General features: G+C 37.3%; 1 protein-coding gene across 3 annotated transcripts in view; it reads right to left on the bottom strand.

Annotated features, from left to right (window-relative positions):
* DNAH12 (dynein axonemal heavy chain 12) overlaps positions 1-16,073 on the bottom strand; it is a 219,961-nt gene that overhangs the window by 193,954 nt on the left and 9,934 nt on the right. For all 3 annotated transcript variants that reach the window (XM_082639578.1, XM_082639579.1, XM_082639577.1), the window contains exons 3-4: positions 2,618-2,699; positions 2,402-2,428 (exon numbers count right to left, since the gene is read on the bottom strand). In XM_082639578.1, the coding sequence (XP_082495704.1) occupies positions 2,402-2,428; positions 2,618-2,699 (109 nt within the window). The remainder of the gene's footprint in view (positions 1-2,401; positions 2,429-2,617; positions 2,700-16,073) is intronic.

Raw genomic sequence — 16,073 nt, 5'->3', positions numbered from 1 at the left:
AGGTCCCATTGGTTTATTTTTGCTTTCTTTGCCTTAGGAGACCGATCCAAAAAAAAAATATTCCTACAATTTATGTCAAAAAGTATTCTGCCTATGTTATCTTCTAGGAGTTTTATGGTTTCCAATCGTACATTTAGGTCCTTAATATGGATTGTGCTTTTGATGTCACGTCTAAGAATTCTTGGCCAAGTCCTAGATTTTCTTCTAAAAGTTTCTAAATAGTTTTGTTTTCCATTTAAATCTATGATCAATTTTTAGTTAATTTTTGTACAAGATGCAAAGTTCAGGCTGACGTTTGGGGGTTTTGTTGTTTATTTCTTTTGTTATTTTATGGTTGCCCTAATGCTCCACCACATTTGTTGAAAAGATTATCCTTTTTTCCATGGAACTGATTTTTGCACCTTTGTCAAAAATCAGTTGGCTGGGGCTTCCCTGGTGGTGCAGCGGTTGGGAGTCCGCCTGCCGATGCAGGGGACACGGGTTCGTGCCCCGGTCTGGGAAGATGCCACATGCCATGGAGCGGCTGGGCTCGTGAGCCATGGCTGCTGAGCCTGCGCGTCCGGAGCCTGTGCTCCACAACGGGAGAGGCCACAACAGTGAGAGGCCTACGTACCGCAAAAAAAAAAAAAAAAAAAAAAAAAATCAGTTGGCTGTAGCTGAGTGTGTCTATTTCTGAGTCATCTATTCTGTTCTACTGATACATGTGTTCAATTATTTAAAAGTAAAAAGTTTTTAAAAGTCAGTTGAAGGTCTAGTGAGAGAAATATTGAAAAAATATCCTTTGGGTTTGGCAACTAGTGGTCATTGGTGACATTAATGATGAAGTGGTGGAGTTCCTAGAAGCCAGATTGCCAGGGCAATGGGTTTAAGAGTGAATTACTGTTTCATACCCAGCTACCTATTTTAGATTGTAAGACACTAAAGGCAAAAACTATGAGGGAAGAATGAGGATGCTAAACACATACACATAAAAGTATCTTGCAGTTCACCCAGCCTCACATTAAATATTTATAAATGTTCTGGAGTTGTTTTATATCAGTTCTTACATCTAGTAACGAGGCAAATCCACAGCCAAAGTCTCTGGAAAAGTTGGGAGGCAGAGGGAGGAGGAGGAGGAGGAGTATTTTAAAAAGACAAAAGGGCTTCCCTGGTGGTGCAGTGGTTGAGAGTCCACCTGCCGATGCGGAGGACATGGGTTCATGCCCTGGTCCGGGAGTATCCCACATGCCACAGAGCAGCTGGGCCCGTGAGCCATGGCCACTGAGCCTGCATGTCCAGAGCCTGTGCTCCACAATGGGAGAGGCCACGGCGGTGAAAGGCCCGCGTACCGCAAAATAAATAAATAAATAAATAAATAAATAATAAAAAATTTAAAAATAAAAATAAAAAGACAAAAACCTTGGATTAGTTAAAATGAGGTTCTTCCAAAGATCCGCAGTCAGTAGGAAGGTATCCTTAGCTCCCTATCCCGATAGGGAAATTCAAGGGCTCTGGAAAGCCTGTACCCCCATGTGGTAACATGCTGCATAAATTCTTCTTTTGTGTAACCAGCTCCATAACTTTCCATATCCTTTGCTGTTAAGGAAATTTTACATGTTTTCATCTTTCCAACAATCACATCACAGTCTCATGTTGTCACCCATGCAGTCAGTGTCCTTTTTTTTTTTTAATCTCTATCATCTAGCATGTGGGTAGCACACAATGGATTCAAAATAAGCAGTCATCATTATATCAACATAAGACAATGAAAAGGGAGATGCATTTTCCTTTATAACTACCACTTTGAATATTTTTTTCAGTTCTTTGGAATAAAAACAAAAATGTTTACAATTAATCCTCAAATAATGAATAGCAACAAAAATGTAACTCTTAAAACCTGTTTTGTCAGGTCTTCCCTGGTGGCTCAGTGGTTAAGAATCTGCCTGCTAATGCAGGGGACACGGGTTCGAGCCCTGGTCCAGGAAGATCCTACATGCCGCGGAGCAACTAAGCCTATGCGCCACTACTACTGAGCCTGCACTCTAGAGCCCGCGAGCCACAACTACGGAGCCTGTGTGCCACAACTACTGAAGCCTGTGTGCCTAGAGCCCAAGCTCTGCAACAAGAGAAGCCACCACAATAAGAAGCCACGCACTGCAACAAAGAGTAGCCCCTGCTCTCTGCAACTAGATAAAGCCCATGTGCAGCAATGAAGACCCAATGCAGCCAAAAATAAATAAATAAATAAATAAAACCTGTGTTGTCATCATGGCACGCTTGTTCCTTTGGCAGAGAAAATAATCTGTTTCTAAATTTCTTTCTTCTCTAGGATGGAATTTAGCAGGTGGTCTTAGAAGGAGCTACTCTGTAACAATTTGTTTGAACATTTTCAAAAGCAAGAAATATAAAAAACTGAACTCACTCCTTTCTTTTTAATTTCACTGGTCATCTGTCAAAAGCAAACAAACAAGACATAATTAAATCAAGAAGAAAGTTTTTAAAGTAATTAAAAAAATTTTAAATCAAGAATATAAATAGTTTTAAATATATGTATTATTCTTTAAAAAATACTAGTTACATTGAGACTGATTTAAAATAGTATAAAGATATACTTTTTAAAGAGAAAATATAAACCTACAGTTGGAGGATAATCTGGCTCTGGTGATGAAGGTGTTCTTTTATCCAATGTTCTGTCTAAATTTCTTTTGGCTCCTTCAATTCTGAAATTTATAGTTAGAAAAATGTATGACTCTCTTGAATATAACATTAAGGTATATTATTAAAACATTACAATTTGAACATTTTTTTCAACTATACTTGAAGAAGAGATATTCGAGAGTTCTTTATCTTACTGAATTTTCTGTAAGAAATAAATCTCAATTGCCATTATCAATGAGTCCTAATATTCAAATTATTCATACGTAATATAAAAGGAGACTAAAATTAATAATCAATAATGTTCAATTATAACATGACAATTTTTAAGTTAATCCTGATGCATGTGGGCCCTTATGTATGTGTTATCTCTGTTCAAATGCTACAGTGTCAGAGAAGACTTCCCTTACCCCTTATATTAAGTAGCACTTCCTTCACTGTCCATCCCTTTTATCCTCACTTATCTTGTTTCATAGTACTTACCACCATTTGACATACTATATGTTGTAGACCGTTTTATTCATTGCCTTATCCCAATGCTCAGAATAGTACCTGGTACATAGTAGGTGCTCAATAAACAGTTGTGAATATAGGAATTTATCATCCATAAAATATAATTTCTTCTTTAAATAAAATTATATCATCATATAATCTGTTCATCTGTCACCAAATACTTACTGAATGTTTATATTCTGCAAGATACCCTACTAGGTTTTATTAAAACATGGCAGCAACAAGTTTCAAGGAATTTATAATCTGAAAGGGTAGGAAGATAAGATCAGAGTGCCATATAAAAAGTATGGGACCCTGATGGTTCAAAGGAGGGACAAGTTCACTTCCACCTGAAGGTATCTTTGAAGGTTATGTGAACAAGTTAGCATTTGCAATAAGCTTGAAATGAAGAAGAGGATCTCAGTTGGAGATGTGGCTTTCCTGGGCAGATGGATCTGAAAAGATAAAGACCCTAAGAAACAGGAAGACAAGGGAACAATCAAAGGCAAAAATTGAAAATAAGGAGTTGTCCAATCTGCCCAGAAGTTATGGAACCAGATGGAGATAAGTTTGGAGAAGTGGACTGGAATATCTAGCTAAGGGTCTCAAATAGCAAGCTTTTTTATTAGTAGACAATGGGGAGTCACTAAGAGTTTTTAAGCATGAGAAAAATTTTAGGAAGACAAATCTACCAGTTTGTAAAGGCTGAATACACTAGAAGAGACGGCCAAAGCAGAAAGTATACAAGGGAAAGAAAAGAGACTTAAGAAAGAAGATTGAAGGATGCCAAGCGTGACAGGAATGAGGAAGAACAACTGAAGGAGGCAAAGGAGACATGGTCAGAGGCAAAAGGAGAACTAAAAGGAACTTGAAGGAAAGGATGGCCACCAGAACCATAAAAGCATAAACTAGTAAATGCCATAAAGACAAAGATCATGTCTGTTTTGCTCACTGCTCTATCCATAGCAGTTAGATAGTGTCCATCAAGGTCAATAAACATCTGTAGAATGAATGATCAGAATAGTGGATTTGGAAAAGATTCTGCATATCTAGTTCAGTACTTTACTTAATGCATGAATACTCTCAAAAATTTCAAGTTGTACCCCAGGATGGGTGAGGGGAGATGACACTCATCACTTTCTGAGGTAGCTCAATTTATTGTCAGCCAGCTCATATTCTTAGAAATAAATTTCTTGAGTTGTATCCTTTTAAATTCTATTCTCTGGAGCTATATAAAAAAGTCATATTCCTCTTCTTTGTTACCCTTCCAAAACTTAGTAATACCTATCCAGTTCCTTTGACCATTCCTGTCAATAAAAGTTACCATTTATGGTGAGTTTATGATGTTCTAGGAATTGGCTTAAGATCTTTATATGCATGGATCTCATTTAACTCTCACAGAAATCCTAAGAGGTAACCATTATTATAATATTATCCCCATCTTACAGATAGGAAGATGAGGGTAAGTAAAGTTACTTGACTTGCCAAATTCACATTAATAAGCTGTAGAGATGGGATATGAACCAGGCCTGTCTAAACTCCTCCCCATTAAGCAAATCTGTTCCTTTCAAATTAGATAGTTTCAAAATTCCTCACTCTCCTTGGTAGCTATAATAGTTTAGCAACATCCCTCTTACAGTGTGACCCCAGAATTCCAGATGTTGCTTGACCAGTGGAGGGTGAAAATTTTCTCTCCCACATTCTAGACATTCTTCATTTATTAAAAGAGACTAAGACTGAATTAGCTTTTATGAGTAGCCTCATTTCCCTGTTGTGCCTTACTAAGCCTGACTAAATCAAAATGAAAACATGATGACACAAAACCTATGGGACGCAGCAAAAGCAGTTTTAAGAGGGAAGTTTATAGCAATATAATCTCACCTCAGGAAACAAGAAAAATCTCAAATAAACAATCTAACCCTACACTTAAAACAACTAGAGAAAGAAGAACAAGGAAAACCCAAAGTCAGTAGAAGAAAAGACATCTTAAAGATCAGAGCAGAAATAAATGAAATAGAAATGAAGAAAACAATAGCAAACATCAATAAAACTAAAAGCTGGTTCTTTGAGAAGATAAATAAGATTAATAAACCCTTAGCCAGACTCATCAAGAAAAAAAGGTAGAGGACGCAAATCAATAAAATTGGAAATGAAACAGGAGAAATCACAACTGACACTGCAGAAATACAAAGGATTATAAGACACTACTATGAAAAACTATATGCCAATAAAATGGACTACCATGAAGAAATGGACAAACTCTTGGAAAGGTACAATTTTCCAAGACTGACCAGGAAAAATTAGAAAATATAAACAGATATATCACAAGTAATGAAATTGAAACCATAATTAAAAATATTCCAACAAACAAAAGTCTAGGACCAGATGGCTTCACAGGCAAATTCTAACAAACATTTAGAGAAGAGCTAATACTGATCCTTCTCAAACTCTTCTAAAAAATTGCAGAGGGAGAAACACTCCCAGATTCGTTCTACAAAGCCACCATCACCCTAATACCAAAACCAGAAGAAGATATCAAAAAAAAGATTAAAGACCAATATCACTGATGAACATAGATGCAAAAATCCTGAACAAAATACTAGCAAACAGAATCCAACAACACATTGAAAGGATCATACACCATGATCAAGTGGGATTTATCCCAGGGATGCAAGGATTTTTCAATATACGCAAATAAGTCAATGTGATACACCACATTAACAAATAAAGGAATAAAAACCATATGATCATCTCAATAGATGCAGAAAAAGCTTTCAACACCCATTTATGATAAAAATTCTGCAGAAAATGGGCATGGGGGAACCTACCTCAACATAATAAAGGCCATATATGACAAACCCACAGAGAGCATCATACTCAATGGTGAAAAACTGAAAGCATTTCCTCTAAGATCAGGAACAAGACAAGGATGTCCACTATCGCCACTCTCTTCAACATAGCTTTGGAAATCCTAGCCACAGCAATCAAAGAAGAAAAAGAAACAAAGGGAATCCAAATTGGAAAAGAAAAAGTAAAACTGTCACTGTTTGCTGATGATGTGATACTATACATAGATAATCCTAAAGATGCCACCAGAAAACTACTACAACTAATCAATGAATTTGGTAAGGTTGCAGTATTCAAAATTAAGCCACAGAAATCTCTGGCACTCCTATACACCAACAATGAAAAATCAGGAAGAGAAAATAAGGAAACACTCCCATTTACCACTGCAACAAAAAGAATAAAAAACCTAGGAATAAACCTGCCTAAGGTGGCAAAAGACTTGTACTCAGAAAACTATAAAACACTGATGAAAAAAATCAAAGATGACATAAATAGATGGAGAATATACCATGTTCTTGGATTGGAAGAATCAACATTGTGAAAATGACTATACTACCCAAAGCAATCTATAGATTCAATGCAATCCCTATCAAACTACCAATGGCATTCTTCACAGAAGTAGAACAAAACATTTTACATTTTGTATGGAAACACAAAAGACCCCAAATAGCCAAAGCAATCTTGAGAAAGAAAAATGGGGTTGGAGAAATCAGGCTCCCTGACTTCAAACTATACCACAAAGCTACAGTAATCAAGACACTATGGTACTAGCACAAAACAGAAATATAGGTCAATGGTACAAGATAGAATGCCCAGAGATAAACCCATGCACATATGGGCACCTAATTTATGACAAAGGACACAAGAACATACAATGGAGAAAAGACAGCCTCTTCAATAAGTGGTGCTGGGAAAACTGGACAGCTACATGTAAAGGAATGAAATTAGAATACTCCCTAACACCATACACAAAAATAAACTCCAAATGGATTAAAGACTTAATAAGACCAGACACTATAAAACTCTTAGAGGAAAATATAGGAAAAAAACTCTTTGACATAAACCACGGGAAGAATTTGTGTGTGTGGTATGCGGGCCTCTCACTGTTGTGGCCTCTCCCGCTGTGGAGCACAGGCTCCGATGAGCAGGGTCAGCGGCCATGGCTCACGGGCCCAGCTCCGTGGTATGTGGGATCTTCCTGGACCGGGTTACGAACCCGTGTCCCCTGCATTGGCAGGTGGACTCTCAACCACTGCGCCACCAGGGAAGCCCCAGCAAGATCTTTTTAGACCCACCTTCTAGAGTAACAGAAATAAAAACAAAAATAAAGAAGTGGGTCTTAAAAGCTTTTGCACAGCAAAGGAAACCATCAACAAGACCAAAAGACAACCCTCAGAATTGGAGAAAAACATTTAGAGAAGAGCTAACACCCATCCTTCTCAAACTCTTCCAAACAATTTCAGAGGAAGGAACACTCCCAAACTCATTCTACGAGGCCACCATCACCTTGATACCAAAACCAGACAAGGATGTCACAAAGAAAGAAAACTACAGGCCAATAATACTGATCAACATAGATGCAAAAATCCTCAACAAAATACTAGCAAACAGAATCCAACAGCACATTAAAAGGATCATACACCATGATCAAGTGGGGTTTATTCCAGGAATGCAAGGATTCTTCAATATACGCAAATCAATCAATGTGATACACCATATTAACAAATTGAAGGAGAAAAACCATATGATCATCTCAATAGATGCAGAGAAAGCTTTCGACAAAATTCAACACCCATTTATGATAAAAACCCTCCAAACAGTAGGCACAGAGGGAACTTTCCTCAACATAATAAAGGCCATATATGACAAACCCACAGCCAACATTGTCCTCAATGGTGAAAAACTGAAACCATTTCCACTAAGATCAGGAACAAGACAAGGCTGCCCACTCTCACCACTCTTATTCAACCTAGTTTTGGAAGTTTTAGCCACAGCAATCAGAGAAGAAAAGGAAATAAAAGGAATCCAAATTGGAAAAGAAGAAGTAAAGCTGTCACTGTTTGCAGATGACATGATACTACACATAGAGAATCCTAAAGATGCTACCAGAAAACTACTAGAGCTAATCAATGAATTTGGTAAAGTAGCAGGATACAAAATTAATGCACAGAAATCTCTGGGATTCCTGTACACTAATGATGAAAAATCTGAAAATGAAATCAAGAAAACACTCCCATTTACCATTGCAACAAAAAGAATAAAATATCTAGGAATAAACTTACCTAAGGAGACAAAAGGCCTGTATGCAGAAAATTATAAGACACTGATGAAAGAAATTAAAGATGATACAAATAGATGGAGAGATATACCATGCTCCTGGATTGGAAGAATCAATATTGTGAAAATGACTCTACTGCCCAAAGCAATCTACAGATTCAATGCAATCCCTATCAAACTACCACTGGCATTTTTCACAGAACTAGAACAAAAAATTTCAAAATTTGTTTGGAAAAACAAAAGACCCCGAATAGCCAAAGCAATCTTGAGAACGAAAAACGGAGCTGGAGGAATCAGGCTCCCTGACTTCAGACTATACTACAAAGCTACAGTGATCAAGACAGTGTGGTACTGGCACAAAAACAGAAAGATAGATCAATGGAACAGGATAGAAAGCCCAGAGATAAACCCACACACATATGGTCAACTTATCTTTGATAAAGGAGGCAGGAATGTACAGTGGAGAAAGGACAGCCTCTTCAATAAGTGGTGCTGGGAAAACTGGACAGGGACATGTAAAAGTATGTGATTAGATCATTCCCTAACACCATACACAAAAATAAGCTCAAAATGGACTAAAGACCTAAAGGTAAGGCCAGAAACTATCAAACTCTTAGAGGAAAACATAGGCAGAACACTCTATGACATAAATCACAACAAGATCCTTTTGGACCCACCTCCTAGAGAAATGGAAATAAAAACAAAGATAAACAAATGGGACCTAATGAAACTTCAAAGCTTTTACACAGCAAAGGAAACCATAAACAAGACCAAAAGACAACCCTCAGAATGGGAGAAAATATTTGCAAATGAAGCAACTGACAAAGGATTAATCTCCAAAATTTATAAGCAGCTCATGCAGCTCAATAGCAAAAAAACAACCAACCCAATCTAAAAATGGGCAGAAGACTTAAATAGGCATTTCTCCAAAGAAGATATACAGACTGCCAACAAACACATGAAAGAATGCTCAACATCACTAATCATTAGAGAAATGCAAATCAAAACTACAATGAGATATCATCTCACACCAGTCAGAATGGCCATCATCAAGAAATCTAGAGACAATAAATGCTGGAGAGGGTGTGGAGAAAAGGGAACACTCTTGCACTGCTGGTGGGAATGTGAATTGGTACAGCCACTATGGAGAACAGTATGGAGGTTCCTCAAAAAACTAAAAATAGAATTACCATATGACCCAGCAATCCCACTACTAGGCATATACCCTGAGAAAACCATAATTCAAAAAGAGACATGTACCAAAATGTTCATTGCAGCTCTATTCACAATAGCCCGGAGATGGAAACAACCTAAGTGTCCATCATCGGATGAATGGGTAAAGAAGATGTGGCACATATATACATTGGAATATTACTCAGCCATAAAAAGAAATGAAACTGAGCTATTTGTAATGAGGTGGATAGACCTAGAGTCTGTCATACAGAGTGAAGTAAGTCAGAAAGAGAAAGACAAATACTGTATGCTAACACATATATATGGAATTTAAGAAAAATGTCATGAAGAACCTAGGGGTAAAACGGGAATAAAGACACAGACCTACTTGAGAATGGACTTGAGGATATGGGGAGGGGGAAGGGTAAGCTGTGACAAAGCAAAAGAGAGGCATGGACATATATACACTACCAAACGTAAGGTAGATAGATAGTGGGAAGCAGCCGCAGAGCACAGGGAGATCAGCTCAGTGCTTTGTGACCGCCTGGAGGGGTGGGAGGGAGGGAGATGCATGAGGGAAGAGATGTGGGAACAGATGTATATGTATGACTGATTCACTTTGTTATAAAGCAGAAACTAATAAAAAAATTAAATTATTAAAAAAAAAGAATGGGAGAAAATATTTGCAAATGAAACAACAGACAAAGGATTAATCTCCAAAATATACAAACAGCTCATGGAGCTCAATATCAAAAAAACAAAAAATCCAATTGAAAAATGGGTGGAAGACCTAAATAAACATTTCACCAAGGAAGACATATAGATGGCCAAGAAGCACATGAAAAGATGTTCAACGTCACTAATTATCAGAGAAATGCAAATCAAAACTACAATGAGGTTTTTTTTTTTTTTTTTTTACATCTATACCTTTTTTTTTTAACATCTTTATTGGACTATAATTGCTTTACAATGGTGTGTTAGTTTCCGCTTTATAACAAAGTGAATCAGTTATACATATACATATGTCCCCATATCTCTTCCCTCTTGCATCACCCTCCCTCCCACTTTCCCTTTCCCACCCCTCTAGGTGGTCACAAAGCACCGAGCTGATCTCCATGGGCTATGCGGCTGCTTCCCCCTAGCTATCTATTATACATTTGGTAGTGTATATATGTCCATGCCACTCTCTCACTTTGTCCCAGCTTACCCTTCCCCCTCCCCGTATCCTCAAGTCCATTCTCTAGTAGGTCTGCATCTTTATTCCCGTCTTGCCCCTAAGTTCTTCATGACCTTTTTTTTGGTGTTTAGATTCCATATATATATGTTAGCATATAGTATTTGTTTTTCTCTTTCTGACTTACTTCACTTTGTATGACAGACTCTAGGTCCATCCACCCCACTACAAATAACTCAATTTCGTTTCTTTTTATGGCAGAATAATATTTCATTGTATATATGTGGCACACCTTCTTTATCCATTCATCTGTCAATGGACACTTAGGTTGCTTCCATGTCCTGGCTATTGTAAACAGAGCTGCAATGAACATTGTGGTACATGACTCTTTTTGAATTATGGTTTTCGCAGGGTATATGCCCAGTAGTGGGATTGCTGGGTGGTATTGCTGGTAGTTCTATTTTTAGTTTTTTAAGGAACCTCCATACTGTTCTCCATAGTGGCTGTATCAATTTACATTCCCACCAACAGTGCAAGAGGGTTCCCTTTTTTCCACACCCTCCCCAGCATTTATTGTTTGTAGATTTTTTGATGATGGTCATTCTGACCGAAGTGAGATGATATCTCCTTGTAGTTTTGATTTGCATTTCTCTAATGATTAATGATGTTGAACATTCTTTCATGTGTTTGTTGGCAGTCTGTATATCTTCTTTGGAGAAATGTCTATTTAGGTCTTCTGCCCATTTTTGGATTGGGTTTTTTTTTGATATTGAGCTGCATGAGCTGCTTGTAAATTTTGGAGATTAATCCTTTGTCAGTTGCTTCATTTGCAAATATTTTCTCCCATTCTGAGAGTTGTCTTTTCGTCTTGTTTATGGTTTCCTTTGCTATGCAAAAGCTTTTAAGTTTCAATAGGTCCCATTTAAACGTTTATTTTTGTTTTTATTTCCATTTCTCTAGGAGGTGGGTCAAAAAGGATCTTGTTGTGATTTATGTCATAGAGTGTTCTGCCTATGTTTTCCTCTAACAGTTTGACAGTGTCTGGCCTTACATTTAGGTCTTTAATCCATTTGGAGTTTATTTTTGTGTATGGTGTTACGGAGTGTTCTAATTTCATTCTTTTACATGTAGCTGTCCAGTTTTCCCAGCACCAATCATTGAAGAGGCTGTCTTTTCTCCATTGTATATTCTTGCATCCTTTATCAAAAATAAGGTGACCATATGTGTGTGGGTTTATCTCTTGGCTTTCTATCCTGTTCCATTGATCTATATTTCTGTTTTTGTGCCAGTACCATACTGTCTTGATTACTGTAGCTTTGTAGTATATAGTCTGAAGTCAGGGAGCCTGACTCCTCCAGCTCCATTTTTCTGTCTCAAGATTGCTTTGGCTATTCGGGGTCTTTTGTGTTTCCATACAAATTGTGAAATTTTTTGTTCTAGTTCTGTGAAAAATGCCAGTGGTAGTTTGATAGGGATTGTATTGAATCTGTAGATTGCTTTGGGTACTAGAGTCATTTTCACAATGTTGATTCTTCAAATCCAAGAACATGGTATATCTCTCCATCTATTTGTATCATCTTTAATTTCTTTCATCAGTGTCTTATAGTTTTCTTCACACAGGTCATTGGTCTCCTTAGGTAGGTTTATTCCTAGATATTTTATTCTTTTTGTTGCAATGGTAAATGGGAGTGTTTTCTTAATTTCACTTTCAGATTTTTCATCATTAGTGTATAGCAATGCAAGAGATTTCTGTGCATTAATTTTGTAACCTGCAACTTTACCAAATTCATTGATTAGCACCAGTAGTTTTCTGGTGGCATCTTTAGGATACTCTATGTATAGTATCATGTCATCTGCAAACAGTGACAGTTTTACTTCTTCTTTTCCTATTTGTATTCCTTTTATTTCTTTTTCTTCTCTGACTGCTGTGGCTAGGACTTCCAAAACTATGTTGAATAATAGCAGTGAGAGTGGACATCCCTGTCTTGTTCCTGATCTTAGAGGAAACGGTTTCAGTTTTTCACCATTGAAGACGATGTTGGCTGTGGGTTTGTCATATATGGCTTTTATTATGTTGAGGAAAGTTCCCTCTATGCCTACTGTTTGGAGGGTTTTTTTCATAAATGGGTGTTGAATTTTGTCAAAAGCTTTCTCTGCATCTATTGAGATGATCATATGGTTTTTCTCCTTCAATTTGTTAGTATGGTGTATTACATTGATTGATTTGCATATAGTGAAGAATCCTTGCATTCCTGGGATAAACCCCACTTGATCATGGTGTATGATCCTTTTAATGTGCTGTTGGATTCTGTTTGCTAGTATTTTGTTCGGGATTTTTGCATCTATGTTGATCAGTATTATTGGCCTGTAGTTTTCTTTCTCTGTGACATCTCTGTCTGTTTTTGGTATCAGGGTGATGGTGGCCTCGTAGAATGAGTTTGGCAGTGTTCCTCCTCTGCTATATTTTGGAGGAGTTTGAGAAGGATAGGTGTTAGCTCTTCTCTAAATGTTTGATAGAATTCGCCTGTGAAGACATCTGGTCCTGGGCTTTTGTTTGTTGGAAGATTTTTAATCACAGTTTCAATTTCAGTGCTTCTGATTGGTCTGTTCGTATTTTCTGTTTCTTCCTGGTTCAGTCTCGGGAGGTTGTGCATTTCTAAGAATTTGTCCATTTCTTCCAGGTTGTGCATTTTATTGGCATATAGTTGCTTGTAGTAATCTCTCATGATCCTTTGTATTTCTGCAGTGTCAGTTTTTACTTCTCCTTTTTCATTTCTAATTCTATTTATTTGAGTCTTGTCCCTTTTTTTTTTTTTTGATGAGTCTTATGGTTTATCAATTTCGTTTATCTTCTCAAAGAACCAGCTTTTTGTTTTACTGATCTTTGCTATCATTTCCTTCATTTCTTTTTCATTTATTTCTGATCTGATCTTTATGATTTCTTTCCTTCTGCTAACTTTGGGGGTTTTTTTGTTCTTCTTTCTCGAATTACTTTAGGTGTAAAGTTAGGTTGTTTATTTGAGATGTTTCTTGTTTCTTAACGTAGGACTGTATTGCTATAAACTTCCCTCTTAGAACTGCTTTTGCTGCAGCCCATAATTTTTGGGTGGTCGTGTATTCATTGTCATTTGTTTCTAGGTATTTTTTCATTTACTCTTTGATTTCTTCAGTGATCTCTTGGTTATTAAGTAGTGTATTGTTTAGCCTCCATATGTTTGCATTTTTTACAGATTTTTTCCTGTAATTGATATCTAGTCTCACAGCATTGTGGTGGGGAAAGATCCTTGATATGATTTCAATTTTCTTAAATTTACCAAGGCTTGATTTGTGACCCAAGATATGATCTATCCTGGAGAATGTTCCATGAGCACTTGAGAAGAATGTGTATTCTGTTGTTTTTGGATGGAATGTCCTATAAATACCAATTAAGTCCATCTTGTTTAATGTATCATTTGAAGCTTGTGTTTCCTTATTTATTTTCATTTTGGAGGATCTATCCATTGGTGAAAGTGGGGTGTTAAAGTCCCCTACTATGATGTGTTACTGTCAATTTTCCCTTTTATGGATGTTAGTCTTTGCCTTATGTATTGAGGTGCTCCTATGTTGGGTGCATAAATATTTACAATGTTTATATCTTCTTCATGGATTGATCCCTTGATCATTATGTAGTGTCCTTGTTTTTTGTAATAGTCTTTGTTTTAAAGTCTGTTTTGTCTGACATGAGAATTGCTACTCCAGCTTTCTTTTCATTTCCATTTGCATAGAATTTCTTTTTCCATTCCCTCACTTTCAGTCTGTATGTGTTCCTAGGTCTGAAGTGGGTATCTTGTAGACAGCATATATACGGGTCTTGTTTTTGTATCCATTCAGGCAGTCTATGTCTTTTGGTTGGAGCATTTAATCCATTTACATTTAAGGTAGTTATCTATATGTATGTTCCTATTACCATTTCCTTGATTGTTTTGGGTTTGTTATTGTAGGTCTTTTCCTTCTCTTGTGTTTCCTGCCTAGAGAAGCTCCTTTAGCATTTGTTGTAAAGCTGGTTTGGTGGTTCTGGATTCTCTTAGAATTTGCTTGTCTCTAAAGGTTTTACTTTCTCCATCAAATCTGAATGAGATCCTTGCTGGGTAGAGTAATCTTGGTTGTAAGTTTTTCTCCTTCATCACTTTAAATATGTTCTGGCTTGCAGAGTTTCTGCTGAAAGATCAGCTGTTAATCTTATGGGGATTCCCTTCTGTGTTACTTGTTGTTTTTCCCTTGCTGCTTTTAATATTTTTTCTGTGTATTTAATTTTTGATAGTTTGATTAATATGTGTCTTGGCATGTTTCTCCTTGGATTTATCCTGTATGGGACTCTCTGTGCTTCCTGGACTTGATTAACTATTTCCTTTCCCATATTAGCGAAGTTTTCAACTATAATCTCTTCAGATACTTTCTCAGTCCCTTTCTTTTTCTCTTCTTCTTCTGGGACCCCTATAATTCGAATGTTGGTGCATTTCATGTTGTCTCAGAGGGCTTGAGACTCTCCTCAATTCTTTTCATTCTTTTTTCTTTATTCTGCTCTGCAGTAGTTATTTCCACTATTTTATCTTCCTGGTCACTTATCTGTTCTTCTGCCTCAGTTATTCTGCTATTGATTCCTTCTAGAGAATTTTTAATTTCATTTATTGTGTTGTTCATCACTGTTTGTTTGCTTTTTAGTTCTTCTAAGTTCTTGTTAAATGTTTCTTGTATTTTCTCCATTCTATTTCCAAGATTTTGGATCATCTTTACTATCATTATTCTGAATTATTTTTCAGGTAGACTGCCTATTTACTCTTCATTTGTGAAGTCTGTTGGGTTTTTGCCTTGCTCCTTCATCTGCTGTGTGTTTCTCTCTTCTCATTCTGCTTAACTTACTATGTTTGGGGTCTCCTTTTCGCAGGCTGCAGGTTCGTAGTTCCCGTTGTTTTTGGTGTCTGTCCCCAGTGGCTAAGTTTGGTTCAGTGGGTTGTGTAGGCTTCCTGGTGGAGGGGACTAGTGCCTGTGTTCTGGTGGATGAAACTGGATCTTGCCTTTCTGGTGGGCAGGTCAACGTCTGGTGGTGTGTTCTGGGGTGTCTGTGGCGTTATTATGATTTTAGGCAGCCTCTCTGCTAATGGATGGGGTTGTGTTCATGTCATGCTAGTTGTTTAGTATAAGGTGTCCAGCACTGTAGCTTCCTGGTCGTTGAGTGGAGCTGGGTCTTGGCATTGAGATGGAGATCTCTGGGAGTGTTTCGCCATTTGATATTACGTGGAGCTGGGAGGTCTCTTGTGGACGAGTGTCCTGAACTTGGCTGTCCCACGTCAGAGGCGCAGCCCTGATGCCTGGCTGGAGCACCAAGAGCCTGTCATCCACATGGCTCAGAATAAAAGGGAGGAAAGAAAGAAAAGAAAGAAAGAAAGAAAGGAAGAAAGGAAGGAATGTAGAAGATAAAATAAAATAACATAAAATA

The sequence above is a fragment of the Mesoplodon mirus genome, assembly GCF_964341445.2.
Source record: "Mesoplodon mirus genome assembly, chromosome: 12".
NCBI classification, from domain to species: Eukaryota; Metazoa; Chordata; class Mammalia; order Artiodactyla; family Ziphiidae; genus Mesoplodon; species Mesoplodon mirus.
This window is presented reverse-complemented; position numbering and strand designations above follow the sequence as displayed.